Source organism: Polyodon spathula, chromosome 4 (assembly GCF_017654505.1).
Source record: "Polyodon spathula isolate WHYD16114869_AA chromosome 4, ASM1765450v1, whole genome shotgun sequence".
NCBI classification, from domain to species: domain Eukaryota; kingdom Metazoa; phylum Chordata; class Actinopteri; order Acipenseriformes; family Polyodontidae; genus Polyodon; species Polyodon spathula.
The window spans coordinates 95168666-95192769 of record NC_054537.1 but is presented as its reverse complement, the minus strand read 5'-3'; the positions used below and the strand labels follow the sequence as shown (position 1 = coordinate 95192769).

General features: G+C 42.4%; 1 protein-coding gene across 37 annotated transcripts in view; it reads right to left on the bottom strand.

Moving 5' to 3' along the window:
- Positions 1-1025: 1025 nt before the first annotated feature.
- The window catches only part of LOC121315174 (focal adhesion kinase 1), a 185298-nt gene continuing 162219 nt past the window's right edge, over positions 1026-24104 (bottom strand). For 17 of the 37 annotated variants that reach the window (XM_041249201.1, XM_041249200.1, XM_041249187.1 and 14 more), the window contains 9 exons: positions 19899-20030; positions 17490-17630; positions 16927-16989; positions 11696-11735; positions 8673-8776; positions 6094-6102; positions 4902-5057; positions 3061-3141; positions 1026-2581 (listed from right to left, as the gene is read on the bottom strand). In XM_041249201.1, coding sequence (XP_041105135.1) covers positions 2369-2581; positions 3061-3141; positions 4902-5057; positions 6094-6102; positions 8673-8776; positions 11696-11735; positions 16927-16989; positions 17490-17630; positions 19899-20030 — 939 coding nt within the window. In that variant the 3' untranslated portion in view covers positions 1026-2368. The other 20 variants (XM_041249196.1, XM_041249208.1, XM_041249210.1 and 17 more) reach the window with 10 other exon arrangements.

The window sequence follows — 24104 nt, the reverse complement described above, 5'->3', positions numbered from 1 at the left end:
CATCTAAATCGAAGCCTACTTATTTTAAAGTCCTTTCAGCTATGTATTTTTGACATTATCTTTTTTGTGTTCCTTGAAAAAATGGACAAGGGTCGGAGAAACGAAATAATCAGGTATGCATCACACTCGTGTAACTGTCACTGATGTCACAATTTTACAGGGTCGAATATGCGAGTGCTGACTATCACTTTTGTTTACATGAAGTACCATTTAAACTTGGTAAAGAAAGGTGGTCCTCTAGTGAACAAATTAGGTAGTGTTGATACATTCCTCTTGTTTTGAAAGTGACTGGATCACTGTGAAAACCTGAATTGTAACCTGCTCTTATCACCAGTAAACCACATGATTTATTTTAATACAGAACAACATGCTGATGCACCAAAGCATAACTGAATGTCCACTGTCACAGTTCTCATATATCACAGCCCGCTAGCACAAACTATTGTTAATGCAATACTGCTGACAGCTCTCAAATGATTTAATAAAGGCCAGAAAAACAGACTCATTTGGAAATGGCCTTTGTTTTTTAAATTCTGGATTTACACTCATTTCATGGAAATTTCAGTTTTAAATGGAAGAAATTATGAGAAACACACAATTAGCATCCTCAATGGATTGTGGTAAGCTGTGTTCTTCTTTGTATCAATCTTGCACTTTCAGTCTTCTGCTGTTTTTAAATGCTGCAGCCTTTAAAAGGTATTTTTTTCTTATAAAATGTAGTAAATCATCAATTGATTTTACCTCGTTTTTCTCCCAATTTGAAATGTCCAATTGTATTTTATGCTCAGCTCACCCCTGACTGACTCGGGAGCGGCAAAGACAAACACACACTATCCTCTGATAGTGTGGTTTATTTGTTTATTTTTAAACATGATCTAAAACCTTGTTGCCCTGGAAATGCTTTCCTATGTGTATCCCCTACCAGTATAAAGAAACAGGTATACTGGGTAAATATTGAATATACAGTATACTGAATATGCAGATGAAAAATGAAACATTTTCAGTGTGACGCAATTCTGCTAAAATCCTTTTTTTTTTTTTTTATTGCAGGTCATCGTCGGTACAGGATTTGACATATATAATGAGAGTGTGGAGGGGGTGACCTACATCTGTATTGTCTGGGTTGCAATAACAAAAACCAATACAAAATATTAGCATGAAAGGCAGCAAGTCCCTTCATAACTTGATTAAAATAACACAGAAAGACCACCCTCCAGGAGACAGAGTACTGATAACACCTTTTTAATAGGCCAAGGAACTGTACAGGTCATTCTATTCTTCCTGAGAATAACTTATACCCAAAAATGGAGGGAGTTTTAATTAACAGACAATACACATTGGGATAACAGTAAAAGAAACAAAGGATGGAAGGTCAGGTATCTGTTCTTTAAAACCTCCTGGGCGAGAGGAAAGAGGAGGAAATGGGTTAGTAACTAGTGTTTAAAATACCCAATGTGGCTTTAGTCTTTTTAAATATTATGTGTGTATATATATATATAAAAGAATAGGGGACATCTCCAATGGTAGGAAAGGTTTGTTTAACACACAACACTCAATTATCTGGCTTGTACTTAAAAAGCAAAACAGCTGCTTCTAAAATATGATTTTTTTTTTTTTTTTTTTTTAAAGTTACAAAAACTGGCACGTGATTCTATGTCAAAAAGACAAATTACAGTTCTGGCTTTCCTGGTAGTTTATTTCATCCACTGCTTCTGAAGACTCCTCCTCACCCGCTAACAAAGAGGGGGGACAAAAAACAAGTCGATCCTTCCAAAATAGATTTAGGATTCTCTGTTAAGTCTGGATTCGCATATTGTGACAGTGTGTTACCATTGTGTTTATGGAGCTGGCATTCTTAACCTTAAGGTTTTCCAGCATCCCAATAACAGTTCTGTCGTTGGCTCCAGTAGCCTTTTACAGACGTGCTGAATGTCTGATCTTTGCCCTGGGGGTGGGGGAGCATGCCACAAAACTGAAGCAAAGATGAATTTATAGTCTCTGTACAAAATGTACCAATCAGCACACACAATAGGCTCAGCCAAAAACAAGTGTTTGTTACTGATTTTGAAAAGTCCAGGGAACTCGATAGCAATCCGACAGATCTGAAATCTCCTGGATGGGAGGAGTGGGATCAGGCAGGCTTCAATCCCATCTCATAGTTCAGCACTGGAAGGCGGCTAACTGTTCCTTGCTGCAAGTGTGTTAGAAACAACTGTCTCTTCCCATCCCCCTGCCAGGTGAAACGCAGTTGAAGCTGGCAGCACACATCCATCGTCCACAGATCCCTGTTCACCCCCCCCCCCCCCCCACACACACCCCCCCCCACACACACACACACACACATACACACACACACACACAGCCCAGGCTAGTGAGGCCGGGCTTGGCCAATCATCTTGAGCCGGGCCTGGTCAATGACGTCCAGCAGGTTCTTGGCGTCGACGGCCAGTGCGTGGGCCGCGGTCAGCATCTGCTTCTTGTACTCCTGCTGCAGGCTGGTCATCACATACTGCTGGGCCAGCTTCATCTTGTTGATCAGCTCAGCCAGGTCCGAGTTCAGGAGCTTCTGGGCCATCTCAATCTGAAGGGCAGGGTGCATGGGGAGATGGTTTAGGCTGGGACAATGACTCAAGCACGGTTTCTCTCTGGTCGTTGCATCAACTATACTGCCGCATGCACGTTAACTTGCTGTGTGGACAACTAAACATGGCAACGCAGAGAGGTTCAAGCAAGTATTTAAAGCATAGGTTAAATCAATCAGTTAATAAACACTGGAGCGCTACTGTCTATTACGACTTCAGGAAATAGGATTTCTGTCACAACAGGATCCCATTCTGAGCGGAAAACAGCAATGCTAAGTTATGCAGCAACACACATGAAATCAAGCAACAAAGAAACACAGAACATCCTCACTGATGTTGGAAATGGGAAGGGGTTTATGTATTATGGATGACACTTATTTCCTCCATGTGTCAATAATAATAATAATAATAATAATAATAATAATAACAATAACAGAGTGGATTGGTGCCAAATCAAATATCAATGTCCATTAAGTACCTCTCTGTGTGTGCTGGCTGGAAGTACAGGAATGGTTTCATCCACTGTCGCCAGCAGCGTCCGTAGCGCCAATCCAACCTCCTGAAACAGCACAACAAACCACATGCATTGTTAAACCTGGACAGCGTCCGTAGCGCCAATCCAACCTCCTGAAACAGCGCAACAAACCACATGCATTGTTAAACCTGGACAGCGTCCGTAGCGCCAATCCAACCTCCTGAAACAGCGCAACAAACCACATGCATTGTTAAACCTGGACAGCGTCCGTAGCGCCAATCCAACCTCCTGAAACAGCGCAACAAACCACATGCATTGTTAAACCTGGACAGCGTCCGTAGCGCCAATCCAACCTCCTGAAACAGCGCAACAAACCACATGCATTGTTAAACCTGGACAGCGTCCGTAGCGCCAATCCAACCTCCTGAAACAGCGCAACAAACCACATGCATTGTTAAACCTGGACAGCGTCCGTAGCGCCAATCCAACCTCCTGAAACAGCGCAACAAACCACATGCATTGTTAAACCTGGACAGCGTCCGTAGCGCCAATCCAACCTCCTGAAACAGCGCAACAAACCACATGCATTGTTAAACCTGGACAGCGTCCGTAGCGCCAATCCAACCTCCTGAAACAGCGCAACAAACCACATGCATTGTTAAACCTGGACAGCGTCCGTAGCGCCAATCCAACCTCCTGAAACAGCGCAACAAACCACATGCATTGTTAAACCTGGACAGCGTCCGTAGCGCCAATCCAACCTCCTGAAACAGCGCAACAAACCACATGCATTGTTAAACCTGGACAGCGTCCGTAGCGCCAATCCAACCTCCTGAAACAGCGCAACAAACCACATGCATTGTTAAACCTGGACAGCGTCCGTAGCGCCAATCCAACCTCCTGAAACAGCGCAACAAACCACATGCATTGTTAAACCTGGACAGCGTCCGTAGCGCCAATCCAACCTCCTGAAACAGCGCAACAAACCACATGCATTGTTAAACCTGGACAGCGTCCGTAGCGCCAATCCAACCTCCTGAAACAGCGCAACAAACCACATGCATTGTTAAACCTGGACAGCGTCCGTAGCGCCAATCCAACCTCCTGAAACAGCGCAACAAACCACATGCATTGTTAAACCTGGACAGCGTCCGTAGCGCCAATCCAACCTCCTGAAACAGCGCAACAAACCACATGCATTGTTAAACCTGGACAGCGTCCGTAGCGCCAATCCAACCTCCTGAAACAGCGCAACAAACCACATGCATTGTTAAACCTGGACAGCGTCCGTAGCGCCAATCCAACCTCCTGAAACAGCGCAACAAACCACATGCATTGTTAAACCTGGACAGCGTCCGTAGCGCCAATCCAACCTCCTGAAACAGCGCAACAAACCACATGCATTGTTAAACCTGGACAGCGTCCGTAGCGCCAATCCAACCTCCTGAAACAGCGCAACAAACCACATGCATTGTTAAACCTGGGGGCATTCAACATAGAGACAGCTGCCACAAACAGCTGTTCATGGCCTTCTTCAAAATGGAATGTGCTGTTAAATGCAATTTTAAACACTGCACATCAATGACTTCACATACGGCCTGGTATAAACATGCCCTTGTAACTCTACACAGCAGGGGCTTCACTGGCTGAGTTCTGGGATCATTCAACCAAAATCCAACAGTACAGGCTACCTGGAGGTTAAGAAGGGGGTTTGTATAGCTTTGAAAATACCGGCTGTTGTTCTTGTGACTGTCAGGACAAACCGCACGGCAGCGGGAGCACCCGATTTCATGGTCTGCCTGGAACCGCTTCAGGAATTTTAATACAAGGGCCTGTTCTCTCACCTTCACCATGGGCACATACTCCTCTGGGGGAGCAGGCTGGATTTTACTGGACATCTCGATCACAGCTTTCACCAGCCCGGTCACGTTCTCATACACCTTGTCATGGGAGCGGTCCAGGTTAGCAGTAGGAGGGGGACTGATTTCCTGGGGCTGAATCTGATCAAACATGAATGACAAATGTTGTTGTTGTTATTATTATTATTATTATTATTATTATTATTATTATTGCACTATGACTGTTCAGACAGCAGGGAGCACCATTTAAAAAGAGTTCTGTTTTATTCAGCTACATTCTGCAACGTGTATTTTCTTGGGTGCGTGGGACACATTTCATGTGTCTTATTTTTATATATTTTGATAATTTACTGTTGGTATTAAAGGTGGACATAAAAACTAAGCATTACACAATTTAACATTTACTGTTTTTCAGCTAAGCACTTAAATACTTAGGAACATTTGTTGTATAATGACTAGAGAAAATGATCTATTTTGAATGTGACAATACAATTTTTTCTGCTTTAGTAAATACTGTAGTAAAATTGTAAAATATGTTGAAATACCTATTTTTTGAGCGTGAAATGTCATGAAATGGGCCATTTTTTACAGGGGAAACAGCCCTAATAATGAAGCAATACATGTAACATTTACACAGCTGAATACTTTACTGCTATTACTATTGCACTAGGCTACTGAAAAGGATTAGAGAACAACTATTCTATGAACAATGTGGTTTTGAAGGTTTTAGTGATTTATTTCTTGAGGCCTTGTATCCACAATGGACCAAGGAACTGAAAACATATTTATGTATATACTATGCAATACATTATCTATCTACCAAGATACAAATCCATTCATCTCACAATGCGTTACTTTCCTACACACTGTGGGGACAGGGCCTCGAAGGAAACATAAACAAATCCCATAATACCAGTAAATCATGGATGTCCTATAGATTGACTGAGTGAAAAGGACAGCAAATCACTTCTTTAATTTAATAATATAAATATATAATAATAACGAAGACCGCAAAACTCATCTCCACTGTGACAGGCCAATTGCAGAGATGTTTACGTAAATCACAGGAACTACTGATGGGAATTAAAAAGTGATTAATGGAGCCATTAAGACATACAACACTTGATTAATTACAGAGACAGACATGCATGCACATGCACACACATCATATTCTTACCCTCCAAGGCTATTGCCAAGCACAATAGAGCAGAAGGTGAAACAAATATGGCAGGCAGGGGAAAAAAAGGAGTAAAATATTAATAATGCAGTAAGCAAAACAAATAAAAATAAAAACAAAAAGAAACATACATGCAGCTATAGTGCAACACAAAAACAATCCATTGCCACGCACATGCCTTTCCTGTCATTCCCACACTGGAAGAGCGCTACCCAACAGACTGCTTTGTGCAGCTATAAGAAAATACAGGCCAGGACATCATACAGCATCACCACCTGCCTTCTAACCCTAATGGTATTTACAGATGCGGTTTGTTTCCCCACTATGGGACTCCTCTCACCTCACTGCCCAACAGACACACTAGGGAGATGAGACAGGAGGGGGCGCTGCTTTGAAGCATAACACCTGAACACACAGGAGTTCAGCTAATACAAGTAGATCCAGTGGATTTTTTTATTTTTTGCTACTGGCCATTTTGCTTAGTATTAACAATTTCTAGCATTCTGTAAAACCGGCAACTGTCTGTTAACTGTTTTACAAAATAAGCATAAATACTTGTCTAGTATACAAAAAAAAAAAAATTGCCAAATAAGGCAGAGAAACAGGCTCTTCTGCAAAGGCATTTCAAATGTATCCAATGTCTCAGAGCCCCAGTATCTCTACATACATGAAAAGTAAGGGTTAAGAAGGACAGCTTTGGCATTCATATTAAAATCTCTGTTTTATACATGAAAAAAAAAAAAAAAAACCACCATGAATCAAGGCAAATATTTTCCCATGAACAGCATTAGTAGATGTTTTGTTTTTTTGTTGTATACTTGATATATTTATGTTTCTCCTGCAAATGCTTATAATCTCTTAGTGTCAACTAATTGCCTTTGATGGGAACACTCTCAGCTTTGGCATTTACTGAAGAGCCGTGTGGAAGGACTGTAAAGCCAGAGAAAACACAAGGGGGTGGTGATGGGTCTGTTTAAAATGCTCCAGATTTTAAAAATAAAATACATATATTACAGGAGCTGGCAAACAATACGTAAGTGCTTAAGCTATTGTAACGATGGAATGTCCATGGAGTGTGCCCGGGTTTCTAATGCTCGGCAGGCAGGCAGGGAGCAGTGCTGTGGCTCCTGGAACCCCAGGCCTGTGAGGGGTTGTTCCAGGTGGCATGTTCTGCTTAAGGAGGCTTATGGCAAAGTGGGGGGCAGACTGAGGTCACAGTGCTTCTCAGTGAATGCAGTGTCACGCACTGCTATCTAGTTGAAGTTTTTGAATCAGTCACGTACAATCCCGGTCATGCTGCCAACAGCTAATCATGCTCTGTCAAAAGGAGATTTATCTTCCCCTTTAACTTTGCCCATTTCCCATGCCCTGGTCTGTACCAATTATAAAGAGAAGGCTATTGTACCACACCCAGAACACCTCTGATTATAATGCAAAATGCCTTACTAGCATAATGTAGGGCTGTGCATCTTTAAAAACAGAAGATTCACAATACATCACTTGCACTTCTTCTGAACCATCAGATCAGGCTTTAGAATGAGCAGACAGCACTGCCACGTACTAACAGACTGAGTAAAGAACATGACAGCAGCTTGCTGAGTCTGCCATGCACTAACAGACAGAGCACAGAACATGACAGCAGCTTGCTGAGTCTGCCATGCACTAACAGACAGAGCACAGAACATGACAGCAGCTTGCTGAGTCTGCCATGCACTAACAGACAGAGCACAGAACATGACAGCAGCTTGTTGAGTCTGCCATGCACTAACAGACTGAGTAAAGAACATGACAGCAGCTTGCTGAGTCTGCCATGCACTAACAGACAGAGCACAGAACATGACAGCAGCTTGCTGAGCCTGCCATGCACTAACAGACTGACAGAGCACAGAACATGACAGCAGCTTGCTGAGCCCTGCCATGCACTAACAGACTGACAGAGCACAGAACATGACAGCAGCTTGCTGAGTCTGCCATGCACTAACAGACTGAGCACAGAACATGACAGCAGCTTGCTGAGTCTGCCATGCACTAACAGACAGAGCACAGAACATGACAGCAGCTTGCTGAGTCTGCCATGCACTAACAGACAGAGCACAGAACATGACAGCAGCTTGCTGAGTCTGCCATGCACTAACAGACAGAGCACAGAACATGACAGCAGCTTGCTGAGTCTGCCATGCACTAACAGACAGAGCACAGAACATGACAGCAGCTTGCTGAGTCTGCCATGCACTAACAGACAGAGCACAGAACATGACAGCAGCTTGCTGAGTCTGCCATGCACTAACAGACAGAGCACAGAACATGACAGCAGCTTGCTGAGTCTGCCATGCACTAACAGACAGAGCACAGAACATGACAGCAGCTTGCTGAGCCCTGCCATGCACTAACAGACAGAGCACAGAACATGACAGCAGCTTGCTGAGTCTGCCATGCACTAACAGACAGAGCACAGAACATGACAGCAGCTTGCTGAGCCCTGCCATGCACTAACAGACTGACAGAGCACAGAACATGACAGCAGCTTGCTGCTCTTGCCCTCCCATGCAGCCGCAGTGTGTACGCTGCTGAAGACATACCTTCACTCCTTCATTGTAGCTGTCCACTGGGCTCAGGCTGGCAAGGCTTCCCAAATGGCTGGGAGCTCCGGGTCGAGGAGGCTTCTTTGGGGGAGCAACATGTTCTGCAAGATTAACCATTTAGTGTCTTTACTACAGTAGCTTCCTCAATCAATCGACACACTTTATAATATCTATCACAGTGCCTACACCAGGACATATCCAGCGTGCAGCTTTCACTTTATAATATCTATCACAGTGCCTACACCAGGATATATCCAGCGTGCAGCTTTCACTTTATAATATCTATCACAGTGCCTACACCAGGATATATCCAGCGTGCAGCTTTCACTTTATAATATCTATCACAGTGCCTACACCAGGACATACCCAGCGTGCAGCTTTCACTTTATAATATCTATCACAGTGCCTACACCAGGACATACCCAGCGTGCAGCTTTCACTTTATAATATCTATCACAGTGCCTACACCAGGATATATCCAGCGTGCAGCTTTCACTTTATAATATCTATCACAGTGCCTACACCAGGATATATCCAGCGTGCAGCTTTCACTTTATAATATCTATCACAGTGCCTACACCAGGATATATCCAGCGTGCAGCTTTCACTTTATAATATCTATCACAGTGCCTACACCAGGATATATCCAGCGTGCAGCTTTCACTTTATAATATCTATCACAGTGCCTACACCAGGATATATCCAGCGTGCAGCTTTCACTTTATAATATCTATCACAGTGCCTACACCAGGATATATCCAGCGTGCAGCTTTCACTTTATAATATCTATCACAGTGCCTACACCAGGACATACCCAGCATGCAGCTTTCACTTTATAATATCTATCACAGTGCCTACACCAGGATATATCCAGCGTGCAGCTTTCACTTTATAATATCTATCACAGTGCCTACACCAGGACATACCCAGCGTGCAGCTTTCACTTTATAATATCTATCACAGTGCCTACACCAGGATATATCCAGCGTGCAGCTTTCACTTTATAATATCTATCACAGTGCCTATACCAGGATATATCCAGCATGCAGCTTTCACTTTATAATATCTATCACAGTGCCTACACCAGGATATATCCAGCGTGCAGCTTTCACTTTATAATATCTATCACAGTGCCTACACCAGGATATATCCAGCGTGCAGCTTTCACTTTATAATATCTATCACAGTGCCTACACCAGGATATATCCAGCGTGCAGCTTTCACTTTATAATATATATCTAAGTGCCTACACCAGGATACAGTGCCATGAAAAAGTATTTGCCCAGTTTGATTTTCTGCATTTTTTCACATTGAATTTGTTTAGATTTTTTTATGGGTTGTAGTAGTATATAGAGGGAGTCTGAGACAAAAAATGACACCAAAGTTCGTGCTTCTTTCATTTGTTTGGTGTGCAAGGTAATCAAACATGCAATCTTCAGGTGTGAAAAAGTTATTGCCCCCCCCCCCCCCCAGTTAACTCAACCCAATTAAAAGGATAATTAGGGTCAGCTGTTTGAATACTTTGGTTAACAATCAGGCCTGATTTGGACCAGCCCTGCCCAATATAAACCTGACTAACTTTGACCCTTACCATCAGAATTAAGTTGTCAGCACACAGGTTCTAGAGGCACATCATGCCACGTTCAAAAGAAATTCCTGAAGACCTTTGGAAAAAAGTTGTTGATGCCTATCCGTCTGGAAGGGGTTACAAAGCCATTTCTAAGGCTCTGGGGCTCCACCAAACCACAGTCAGAGCCATACTGTCCAAATGGAGAAAGTTTGGGACAGTAGTGAATCTTCCCAGGAGTGGCCGTCCTGCCAAAATCTCTCCAACAGCAAGGTGTAAAATCATCCAGGAAGTAAAAGAACCCTAGAACAAAATCCAGGGATCTGCAGGCCTCTCTTGCCTTGGCTAAGGTCAGTGTTCATGACTCCACTATCAGAAAGACACTGGGCAAAAATGGGATTCATGGCAGAGCAGCAAGGTGGAAACCACTGCTCACTAAGAAGAACATGAATGCTCGTCTCAAGTTTGCCAAAAAGCACCTGGATGATCCTCAAGAGTTCTGGAACAATGTTCTATGGACAGATGAGTAAAAGTGGAACTTTTTGGCCAACATGGGCCCTGTTATGTGTGGCGAAAACCAAACAATGCATTCCACAGTAAGAACCTATACCAACAGTCAAGCATGGTGGTGGTAGTGTCATGATTTGGGGATGCTTTTCTACATCAGGACCTGGGCAACTTGCCATCATTGAAGGAAACATGAATTATGCTCTGTACCAGAGAATTCTACAGGAGAATGTCAGGCCATTCGTCGGTGAGCTGAAGCTGAAGCTGAAGAGCAGCTGGGTCATGCAGCAAGATAATGATCCGAAACACACAAGCAAGTCTACATCAGAATGGTTGAAGAACAAATTTTGGAATGGCCTAGTCAAAGTCCAGACCTAAACCCCACTGAGATGTTGTCTCAGGACGTGAAACAAGCAGTTTAGGCTCGAAAACCCACAAATGTCACTGAGTTGAAGCAGTTCTGCATGAAGGAGTGGGCCAAAATTCCTCCACGGCGCTGTGAGAGACTGATCAATAACTACAGGAAGCATCTGGTTGCAGTTATTGCTGCTAAAGGTGGCATAACCAGTTATTGAGTCTAAGGGGGCAATTACTTTTTCAAACGGGGCATTGGGTAATGCATATCTTTCTTTAATAAATAAATGAAATAAGTATCAAAATTTTGTGTTATTTGTTTACTCAGGGTCCCTTTTATCTAATTTTGGTTGATGATCTGATAACATTGTCAAAAATATGCAAAAATGCAGAAAATTAGACTTTTTCACACTACTGCATATCCAGTGTGCAGTTTTCCTCCCCTCAACCCAATCTGTACAAGTATGCTGCTTCCAAATGAGTCAGAGGTATTATGAACAGGCAGGAGAGTAATATGACAAATAACTAGTGCATGATGCAGGAATGTCTTTCTTCTCTTCATTCTCTTCCAGTTTAAAAGTTAAAGTCTTACCTGGCTTCCCTACAGGTTGGTATATATGCTGGTTGCCAGTCTGCAGAAAAAAAAAAAAAAAGAAAGAAATTGTCATGAGTCGAGACTAATCCCATAATTTAATTCAATGCTTACTGAGCTGAAGTTCAATAACTTCCACATCGTCACGTCTTCATGGTGGGGGACTGAACAGTGCAAATACTTTAAAAATACTTGAACTGCTTAGATAAATCATCTCAGAGCATGTTAAATAAGAAGAACGTGACACATCTGTTCAGCAGAACTGCCTAATACCTCAGATCTGTTGCCCTACAGCTGTCCGATATGTAGTGTCAGCAGCAAACATGTACCCAATATACTATCAGGTGGTTCAGATTCAGAATTGATTACAATGTGTTACTTGTGGCATGAAAAGCTATTGACAAGTGTGGTAACGTGACTGGTGGTCTAGGCTTGACAGCAGCAGAAACAGTAAACACGCAGAGACAGTAACTTTAGTTCAGCGCCTTGGGGCACTTTTAATCAACACAAAACAAACAAAACACATGAACAAACAAAAGTTTGCAAGAAAACACTACAAACTTTAAAAGGTCTGATTACATGTGGAAAGCGCCAAGCCGTAAACTCTGCGGTTTTTCATATTACACTGGCAGCGGAAAAACTTGCAATTGTATTGGATGAAAGATGTCAAGAAATATGTCTATTAAAAAAAATAAAAATAAAATTCAGCGTTTCACCTGTGTAGCATTCTCTAGAGTGACCATTATATTTATATTAATAAACGTTATGTATTATATATACATTACATTATATTATAATGACACTATAAAGCACAATGAAGTCCATCATTAAGAAGTGCAAGATGCATGATACTACCCAGACCAGATCACCCTCCCAAACTGGGCAGCCGGTCAAGCAGGAAACTGTTTTGGGATGTCACTCTGAAGCCAACAATGACCTTGAGAGATCTGCAGAGTTCTGTGTCTGAGATGAGAGTCAGTGTTCACGTATCAATAAGAAGCCAGTCCCTACACAAAGCTGGCCTGCATGAACGGGTGGCAAGAAAGAAGCCACTACTCAAAAAGCCTCATCTTAAAGCACGTAGATGATACATGTGGAAAAAAGGTTTTCGTGGTCAGACGAGACAAAAATTGAATGTTTCGGTCTAAATTCCAAGTGTTATGTCTGGCGCAGTCCCAACACTGCACATCAACCAGTCAACATTATCCCAACTGTCAAGCATGGTGGTGGCAGCATCATGTTATGGGGATACTTCTCTTCAGCAGGGACTGGGGCACTTGTCAGGATAGAGGGGAGAATTGATGGTGCAATGGACAGGTGAATCCTTGAGGAAAACCTGTTCGAGTCAGCCAAGACTCTGAAACTAGGGAGAAAATTCACATTTCAGCAGAATAATGACCCGAAGCACAGAGCCAAAGCCACTCTGGAGTGGTTGAACAAGAAAATAATTAATGTTATTGAGTGGCCCAGTCAAAGTCCTGACTTGAATCTAATCGAAAATTTATGGCGAGACGAAGATTGCAGTCCATCGACGATCCCCAACAAACTTATCAGAAATGGAGCACATTTCCTATGAAGAATGGGCAAAAATTTCACCATCCTACTGTGCAAAGCTAGTACAGACCTATCCAAAAAGACTCATAGCAGTAATTGCTGCAAAAGGTGCTTCTACCAAGTACTGACTTAAGGGGCTGAATACTTATGCAACCAGTAAAATTCTTTTTTGTACATTTTCTTTGCAAGTTTTGATGACATTTAACCTCCTCTTCATAGAACAGTGTTCAGTTTAACCACTACAGCTTTGAATAAAAAAAAGTTTGTTTGAAAAACTGTGCTTCCTTATTTTGTATTTCAACAATGTGACATTATTGGTAGGGGGCCAATACTTCTGCAAACCACTGTGTGTGTGTATGTGTGTGTGCATATATATATACACACACGCATATACAGTGCCTATAGAAACTCTACACCCCGTTGATCTTTTTTCACATTTTGTTGTGTCAGTGCCTCAGAGTTCCAATTATCTACACACCATACTCCACACTGTTAAGGGGAAAAAACATTTTATTGAGGAAAAAATCCGCCCCAGTCCCTGCCGATGAGACACACCCCCATAACATGATGCCGCCACCACCATGCTTCACAGTAGGGATGGTGTTCTTTGGGTAATGCACTGTGCTGGGTTTGCGCCTAATATAACCCTTTGCATTTAGGCCAAAAAATTGCATTTTAGTTTCCTCAGACCACAAAACTTTTTGCCACATGGCTACAGAATCAAAATAGAGGTTTTTTTTTTTTGCATACTTCAAAACAGAATTCAAGGTGGCCTTTCTTGAGTAAAATAAAGGCCAGATTTGTGGAGTCCTTACGATATTGTTGTCACATACACCCTTTGATCAGTCTTGGCCATAAAAGCCTGTAGCTCTTGCAAAGTTGCCATTGGCCTCTTGGTAGCCTCTCTGATCAGTCTCCTTCTTGCTCGCTCATCCAGTTTGGAGGGACGGCCTGATCTAGGCAGGGTCTTGGTGGTGCCATACACCTTCCACTTCTTAATAACTTCTTGACCGTGCTCCAAGGGGTATTCAAGGCCTTTGATATTTTTTTATACCCATCCCCTGATCTGTGCCTTTCAATAACTTTGTCCCGGAGTTCTTTTGAAAGCGCCGTGGTGCTCATGGTTGAGTCTTTGCTATGAAATGCACAGCAGAGGGAACCTACAGGAACTGCTGAATTTATCCTGAAATCATGTGAATCACTACAATTTAACACAGGTGGAGGCCACTTAACTTGGTGTGTGATTTTGAAGGTTATTGGTTACACCTGAGCTAATTTAGGATTGCTACTACAAGGGGGGGGTGGACACTTATCCAACCAAGATATTTAAGTTTTTATTTTTAATAAATTTTCTACAAATTTCTACAATATTTTTTTCACTTCAAAGTTGTGGGGTAGGATGTGTAGATAAAAGGGAAAAAAAAAAACTATTTTAATTCCAGGCTATAAGGCAACAAAAAAAATTTTGAAAGGGGGTGTAGACTTTCTATAGGCACTGTGTGTGTGTGTGTATATATATATATATATATATATATATATATATATATATATATATATATATATATATGAGTAGTTTTTTTTTTTTTTTAAAACTTTGAACCAAACAATATTTTTCTGCACCGTATAAAGACAGTGTGCATTGCATATAAAGACGAATCCAACAGTTTTATGACAATATAATTGAAAAAACTGTACAAAAAATCTCCATGAAATACTGCAAAAAGCCCGTCATTGTTGAGACCTTTTTTCTTTTTCAACTTTCAACATGTTTTGCTTGGAGGGCTATGGCATACACTACACTATATAGTGTATGTTTTCTGTTGCTTTTCAAATGCAAATATTTTTACTTGACATGTCTAGTTTGGCTGCTGTGGTGTCCCAGGTGTCTTGCTTCTTTAGTGTATCCTTATAATCCGGATGGCATGTAGAGTTGAGTGCATTTTTGCACCCTGAAAACCAGTCTTTGTTCGCCATCTCTCACTGTACATAGAGCAGATAACGTCACACAACAACACTTCAGTTGATTGGTCTAGATGGAAATTTGTCACACGATTTGCCGCCATGCCTCTTTTCCATTCTGCACTCAGTGTAATTACACCCATTCAAAAACAGATTACATTTTTTTTGCCGCGTGGTTTACCGCTTTCTGTTACCGTGCCCAGTGTAATCAGTGCACTTTTCTTTCCTTCCTTCCTTCCACCACCTCTTCCAAACAAACACTCCTCTGTCCTTCTTCTATAGGGTGTGGCCAGGGGTAATTGACAATTAATCATTCAATTAACACCTGGCCACATTCCACACGTCCAAAATCACACCTCAATTACTCAACTAAACACAATTTCCATCAACAGACACATACAAACACATGCACTCATGTGCAGAGCCTCCTACTTTGTCTCTAGAAAGAGTTAATAATTGAAGAGGGGTTTATGACTCACTGCACTACAACTATAATCCCTTCAAATTAGAGACTATTCAGGACTATAAAACAAGTTCACTTCTCTGGTATCCAAAACTAAATTCCATCTCCAGAAACAATGGCTCTCAGCCCAGTGCTTCCGCAGGATAAATATTGTTTATGAATGCTACAAAATAAACCATATTTTAAAGTTAATAGCTACAAATATTAAGGGCTGAACTGCCTTGTCCATATAAATGATTTAAGAGTATGAACCAGCTTATCCAATGAGATGCATGTGTTGGAAGTCACCCAACATGAAGAACTCTCTTTATACTTGGGTATTCTTTCAACAGAACAGAAATAAAGGAGCGTGCCTGAACTTCACCCTCTGAATGACACCAGCCAAGTAGACTTCGTTCCACCTCCACTGGCTTCAGTCCCACAGCTGCCTCACACATTTACCAGTACAGACACCCATCTTTCAACTCTCATTTGATAAATATATCGATAGGATACAGAAGGATTCGCTGGTACAACCATATTTGTGCTAACCCCCAACAAAAAAAGTAGACACAGTAACACAACATGGCACTTGGAAAACAAATACTCTGAATGAATGTGTTTCAGACAGGCCAGGCTTGGGGTATGTGACTCTATTGTTTGTTTGAGAGCAGTGATGCTGCTCACTGCACCCTGAGGGCATGGAGTAAAAGTGGAGTGTTGCAGCACGCCTGCATGTTCAAGACAGCCAGAATTACATGTTTTGAGACCATCATTTAGTACTGCGTTGGAAAAAGCTTTTTTAAAATCCTAACATTTCATACACTGGAAAAGCCTTAGACAGCACTGACCAAATTCTTTTATTGAGCCTATTCTCTCTCTCTCTCGCTCGCTCTCTCATCTTATGACCTGACTAAATAACTGCTTGAATGACTGTTGGAGTCTAGGAAGGAATTTGTCATTTTTCTGAACCTGTAAACCACTTAAATTTCAAAACACGTTGCCTGTGCTGAAGTTTTTTTTCTTAAAGCAAAGAAAAAAAAGAAAGCATAAACAATAATGGAAGCTGTGCTGAATTCCCGAGTTAAAAGGCTGCAAATAAAAGCGACTTGCCCAGATTGTTTATATTCCTGGATGGCAGCACCAGCTGGTGGAAACATTTAACTGCATGTTCAGAGGGGAGGGAACCTGGGGAATTGAACCAGGGGAATTTGAAGTCCCCTCTTGCTAAGAGTAATTCCAGCTGGAAAAACAAACAACATCATCAGAAACTCACCGGTCCCTGGGGACCTCCATCCTCCCGGTCAATGCTGCCCCTGGAATTCCTTGGGTCTGGCTTCTGACGAAAAGAGAAAAAAACACTAAGAAAAAAAAAACCAAAACGCATTTCAGCATTATAAATAACTCCAAAAAGATCACAAACATAAACCATTTGACTATTACGGTAAGAAGCATTATCCAATGAACTGAAAAACAGAACACAATGGTCTCAAGATTTGTTTAAATTCTCAAAACAGAGCACGCACAGACAGAACTAACAGAGCAAGTACAGACAGAACTGCCTGCTCCGGGACCAGCAGGGTTTGATGGCATCACCAGCCTTAGGACTTCAGCGCACACACACACACACGCATACACACATCACTGCATGCCATCACCATCTTTCAAAAACAGCAGCAAGCCAGCAGATACAGACACACAGCACTCTCTCAAAACCCTGCTCTAATTCACCAGAGAGACAGTGCATTTCACTGGAACAACGTCCAGGCAACAGCTAACACAGACACGTAGCTATGCAACCAATACACTTTATCAGGGTGCTCCTTCTCCATCATGTACCGGTTTTCCAAGGCAGGACTTGAAGACCTGCATCCTCTTTAAATTTCTCTTGTGGGAGCGCCGCTGTGCTTTGGTGCAGAGAGCGAGCAGCAAGGAATTCCATCGGCAGGATGAGAAGGGCTGTGTATTAATTCCTGTTTCCTGCTGGAGGAAGGCTTATATGTACTTGGCTGCCTTACCCATACAGAACACACAGCCAAGTAACTCACCCTCCCTCTCTCTCTCTCTCTCTCTCTCCCTATACCCATACAGAGCACACAGCCAAGTAACTCACCCTCCCTCTCTATCTATACACTGCCAGTAATCAGATAACACAAAACAAGGCATCTACACACCGCATTAAAAAAAAAAATACAAAGTATGACTTATAAGATCTATGTCAAGGGAAATGTCTCGTCTTGTTGTACAGGGTTTCCCAATCCTGGTCCCAGGGTTAGGGTTAGGGTTAGGAAACCCTGTTGTAATACACAACAAACACATTTCTTATAAAATCTTACAATTGAGTGAGTAAGCAAGTGAGATGCTTGCTGATGAAACATGGAATGTGTATTGCTAGTAAATTAAGTTTATTTAAACTAGAACTTGGCCTCATGTAAAGGAAATGTCATATCAGATCAAATGGTTTGTAAAATATATTAAATGTGAAAAAAATCTGCACAGAGGTTAAAACAACATGGCAGCCAATCAGTTAGTGTTTACTGGACACCATTTGCAAGAGAATTCTATTGAGAGAATCATAGAATACAGCTGTGTACGAACAGTAAAAGACACTGTCAAAGCAAGTGGACTGTATCATTGATAAGGCCAGAGATTAAGACAATGTGGCACTGAAATAGTTAATGTCCAACTTTAATAGCAAAGTAAATTTTGAAGTCAGCATCTGACACGGTTTAGAGAAAGAAACAGTGGCAATGGCAACAGTGGATTTCAAATCTCAACAAGTTCCCCTTACAGGTATACCTGATTACTGTCCCTCAATTACGAGGAGACACAGAATATGGACAACAAAGTCCCCTCAGCTTCAAACCCTTTAACCTTTGGAGCTAAAGTTCTCCATTCTAGAACAGCCATTTATGAAGCAACTTGGCGCGGCCATATTATCAAACTTCTTGCTGGGGCATCAACGACTATTTTATGACTTGGAGCGTTACCAGCAGTAGAATTCCTAGTTGTGTGCCAACACCAAAAGAGAACTGGATGCACAGACCTGAACACTCCTGAGTCCCATTTTGGAAAGCAGTGTGTAGCGTTTAACAATTTACTTATATAAAAGTATAAAACAAAAAATGATTGAATCTTTAGGAAAGTGATGCAAACAGTAGTTTAAATTGTTGGTCACAATTCGGTACACAGCACTCTTCTGCAGCTTTGTTTAGAAACAGGACCTTTCTGACTATAGCAAAGGGAATACTATGCAATCACAACAAAAAAAAAACAGTTGTGAACCAGTTTTTGACACGGGTCCCTCAAACAGGCCGGCTTAACTCTTTTACTGCCCCTCGGGTATTGTTTCTGTAAAGTTACTTAGTGCTGAAAGGGTTACAGCCCCGAAGCAGGAAAAGCCAGAAGGTTGGGAAAGCTCTTTACTGTTTTGATTGCCAGGAGCTGTAGTGAAAAAGATTAAGCTGAGAAATGGTTTTTGATTCAAAGACACTTTATACACAAGAAAGGTACACCTCCAATACAATCATATAAGCACGAGATTTCAACTGACTTCGGACAAGGCCTCAGTACAGCTCAGTGCATACGTTTGTATCAGAAAGCATGGAGATCCATGGAGTCAATACAAAAGAGATGAAAAGACTGACAAAACTTTACCATTTTGGGTATTTATACCTTTGTAAACAACTGCTGACTCCATTCCCATTTGTCTTACTTCTGCCCAATGATTGGGTTTCCACTCTATCATTGCACCTTCCCTCTGCGGGGGGAAAGGGGGGGCTGCATACCATGTTGTACCTAGCAGGGCGTATCCATCTTGTCTTTCAGTTCCTCTCCCTCATCTCACACTATCTCTGATAATCTCCTGCCTTTTGGCGTTTAGCTCAGACCCCCATCTGTGACTTTCAGTCGTGTTAGGCTGTGCAAAACTCACGTAGCTGGTTTTGCCAATGGGAAATGAAAGAACTCAAACCTTACACAATACTGTACCTTAATATAAAAGCATATTAAAGCAACTGAATTAGTAAGCACATTAAAACGACTATAAAAACACATTCACACAATTTAAACAATGATTAAAAATAACTTAACTATAAAAGAGACACATACAATGTAAAACTTACAATTAATAACATCATTGATACCTCATGCAGAAAGCCATCACTACAGAGCCATCATTAGGCAAGCTATATTTTTACCATATATATTTATATGCTGAGGATGAATAAAACCCAAAATGAATATTACCAAAAACCTCTCCTCCTGCTCGAGCCAGCGCTGGTCCTCCTCCATCTGCTGCTGTTGCATCATCAGCCTCTCCTCCATGAGGTGAGTGGGGAGCCCCTGCCCCACCCCTCGCAGATCCAGGGGCCCGGAGTCCTGCAACCAAACACACACACACACACTCAGAACAAGGGGCCCGGAGTCCTGCAACCAAACACACACACACACTCAGAACTGGGAGCCTAGGGTCCTGCAACCAAACACACACACACACACTCGGAACAGGAGACCCGGAATCCTGCAACAAAACACACACACACACACACACACTCGGAACAGGAGACCCAGAATCCTGCAACAAAACACACACACACACACACTCAGAACAGGGGGCCCGGAGTCCTGCAACCAAACACACACACTCAGAGCAGCAACCAAACACACACACACACACACCTCAGAACAGCAACCAAACACACATACACACACTCAGAACAGGGGGCCAGGAGCCCTGCAACCAAACACACACACACACTTAGAACAGGGGCCTGGAGTCCTGCAACCAAACACACACACACACACACACACACACACACACACACTCAGAACAGGGGGCCCGGAGTCCTGCAACCAAACACACACACACACACACTCAGAACAGGGGGCCCGGAGTCCTGCAACCAAACACACACACACACACACACTCAGAACAGGGGACCTGGAGCCCTGAAACCAAACACACACACTCAGAACAGCAACCAAACACACACGCACTCAGAACAGCAACCAAACACACACAGACTCAGAACAGGGGGCCCAGAGTCCTGCAACCAAACACACATGCTCAGAACAGCAACCAAACACACACACACTAGGAACAGGGGGTCCGGAGCCCTGCAACCAAACACACACACAAACACACACTAGGAACAGGTGGCCCGGAGCCCTGCTACCAAACACACACACTCAGAACAGCAACCAAACACACATACACACACTCAGAACAGGGGGCCCGGAGCACTGCAACCAAACACACACACACACACAGAATACCTACTTTTTGAGCAGGGTTCAGATTCGGCCGAATACTTAGGATTCGGTAAACCGAATCCGAATCCTATATCCGCCCACACACACACATCCATTTTAATACATCCCTCCAATGTGGTATTGAACATAACTGTTGTATTTAATAACAAGAACACGTTTGATGAACTCTGTCACAACTCTCCATTCACCATTACTGGTGGCGCACGCACTAAACAGTCACACAGCTGCTGAATGCAAACATACCCCTATATGCAACAGCACAGTCACATCACACTTTTCATGGAGTAAAGTTATGCAGTAAACCTGTCATATATAGGAACAGCAAACTGTTGTAGAAGTTTGTGCTTTGTTGCTTTGTCTGTCAAACGTGTTCTAGAGATCATACTGAGATAAAAAAAAATAATAATAATCATTGCAGAGAAATATATTTTTGTAACTTTATAACTGTCAGATGTGCAAGACGTTGTTGCACAATATGCTTTAGTAAATTAAATTACGCTATTGCAATTTGCCAATACAGGTTGATTTATTTGGGAACTGCTGTGTTTTACTAACATATATTTTTAACTATTTTGTAGCTTATTTGATATTTGTTACCCACACACAGTGCATTTAAATCAACGTGGGTTTTATTTCGTAGAGAGATTCAGGTTACTGGTTACGGTCATTCTTTCCTCATAGCTCTCAGATAGGGTTGTCAACAGGCTCCAGTACAGCGATGTATTCAACATGTAAAGTGAGTGTGAATTGCTTCAGCAGTTTAGTAAATGTATTTCATTGTTTAATTGTGGTGGCAAATCTATCTGGAGAGCCTTGTAACAACGATTAATTGTATTACTTGAAAAAAATTTTATACAGTAAACAATATGTATCAAAACAGTGCAACACCATTATTATACATAACGTTGCACTCACCTGCACTCTTTCATTTAGCCTTGTGACAGCAGGTAAAGTTTCTATTTGTTTAATATTTCTTGCTTCACACACCCGCCCAGTCAGAGACTCAAAGCCAATCAGCTGCTGTATAGGTCTGATTGATGATAACAATCCTCGCAGGCATGTGTGTGCTTTTGGTAACAACTAAGTAAAACATTTCAATTAATTTAGCAACAGTTGCACAATTCACACTCACTTTACTGAATGCACTGCAGTTTAGAGAGGTGTGTTACAAAACCTGACTTTCATTAAAGTGTCCTGAGATTCTGGAGCCTGCTGGCAACCCCACTCTCAGATCAGGTGACTCAGGCTGAAACGTCATTAAAGAAAATAGTGGGTTAGGGGAAAGACGCAGCTCTTCTTTCTTAAAGGTGAAGTAAACGGTTCTGTATTTTGATGTTTCTGTTGTTGGAGCGGGCTAGCGCTAAACTGTGTACGTTTCTAACTGAAATCTTATTCAGGGACATATTTCCATTCGGTAATAAAAATACTATAAACTAAAAGGCTCAAAGCTACAGATTGTGCGCGTCCCTTGTATGTAGCTGCCAGTCTGTTTTTCATTCAACAGTTTGCTTCAGTTTTCTTGACAGATTTTTTAGAATCGGTATTCGTTTCGGAATTCGGCCGAATCTTTTGAGATGGATTCGATATTCGTCCGAATCCCAAAAACTTGGATTGCATCCCTAATTTCAATAAATTAACCCTAGTCTCCACACAGGGCGAAAGTCGAGAACAAACTAAATATTTTGGCACTTTTTCTTTTTTTTAATGTCCCCACATTGATAGTAATGCCTGCCACACACACACACACACACACACACACACACACTCACACTCACACTCAGAACAGGGTCTCTCAAACACACACACACAGGGCTCCCGAGTGGCGCATCAAACCATTGGCGACGACTACATAAAAAAAAAAAAAAAACCTCAAAAAACCACAGATACACTCACACTCAGAACAGGGTCTCTCAAACACACACACACTCACTCGCACTCACACTCAGAACAGGGTCTCTCAAACACATACACACTCACTCGCACTCACACTCAGAACAGGGTCTCTCAAACACACACACTCACTCGCACTCACACTCAGAACAGGGTCTCTCAAATAGACATACTCGCACACACACTCAGAACAGGGTCTCTCAAACACACACTCACACTCAGAACAGGGTCTCTCACACACACCCTCAGAGAGTTGTGGGTCTGTGTGTGAACAGGGTCCTCTCGAAACACACACACACTTGTCCCTCACACTCAGAACAGGGTCTCTCAAACACACACACATACACACACACACACACTCACTCACACTCAGAACAGGGTCTCTCAAACACACACACACTCACTCGCACTCACACTCAGAAAAGGTTCTCTCAAATAGACATACTCGCACACAACTCAGAACAGGGTCTCTCAGAAAAACCACACAGAGTCTTGTCCCAGAACCAGGGTGTTGTGAGTGTGACACTTGTCCCAGAGAGTGTCCCAGAGCAGAGTAGTGTGTCTTGTAACAGGGTCCTCTAAGGGTTGTCAGTACACACAAACACATACACTCACACACACACACACACACACACACACACACACACACACACACACAGAGTCTCTCAACACACACACACACACACACAAACACACACACAGAACAGGGCCTCTCGAACACACACACACACACACACACACACTCACTCACACTCAGAACAGGGTCTCTCAAACACACACACAGAACAGGGTCTCTCAAACACACACACACACACACATTCACACACAGGGTCTGTCAAACACACACACACAGGATCTCTCAAACACACACACACACACACACATGGGATCTCTCACACACACACACACATTCACACACGGGGTCTCTCAAACACACATTCACACACGGGGTCTCTCAAACACACACACACAGGATCTCATTCAGAACAGTCTCTCAAACAACACACACATTCACACACACACACTCTCAACACATCTACACAGGGGTCTCAAACACAAAACACACACAGAACATGGTCTTCAAACCACACACAAACACATTCACGGGGTCTCAAACACACACACCGGTCAGCAGCGGTCTCTCAAACACACACAACACACCATCACACACTCAGAACATGGTCTCTCAAACACACACACACATTCACACACGGGGTCTCTCAAACACATACACACAGGATCTCTCAAACACACACACACACACTCAGAACATGGTCTCTCAAACACACA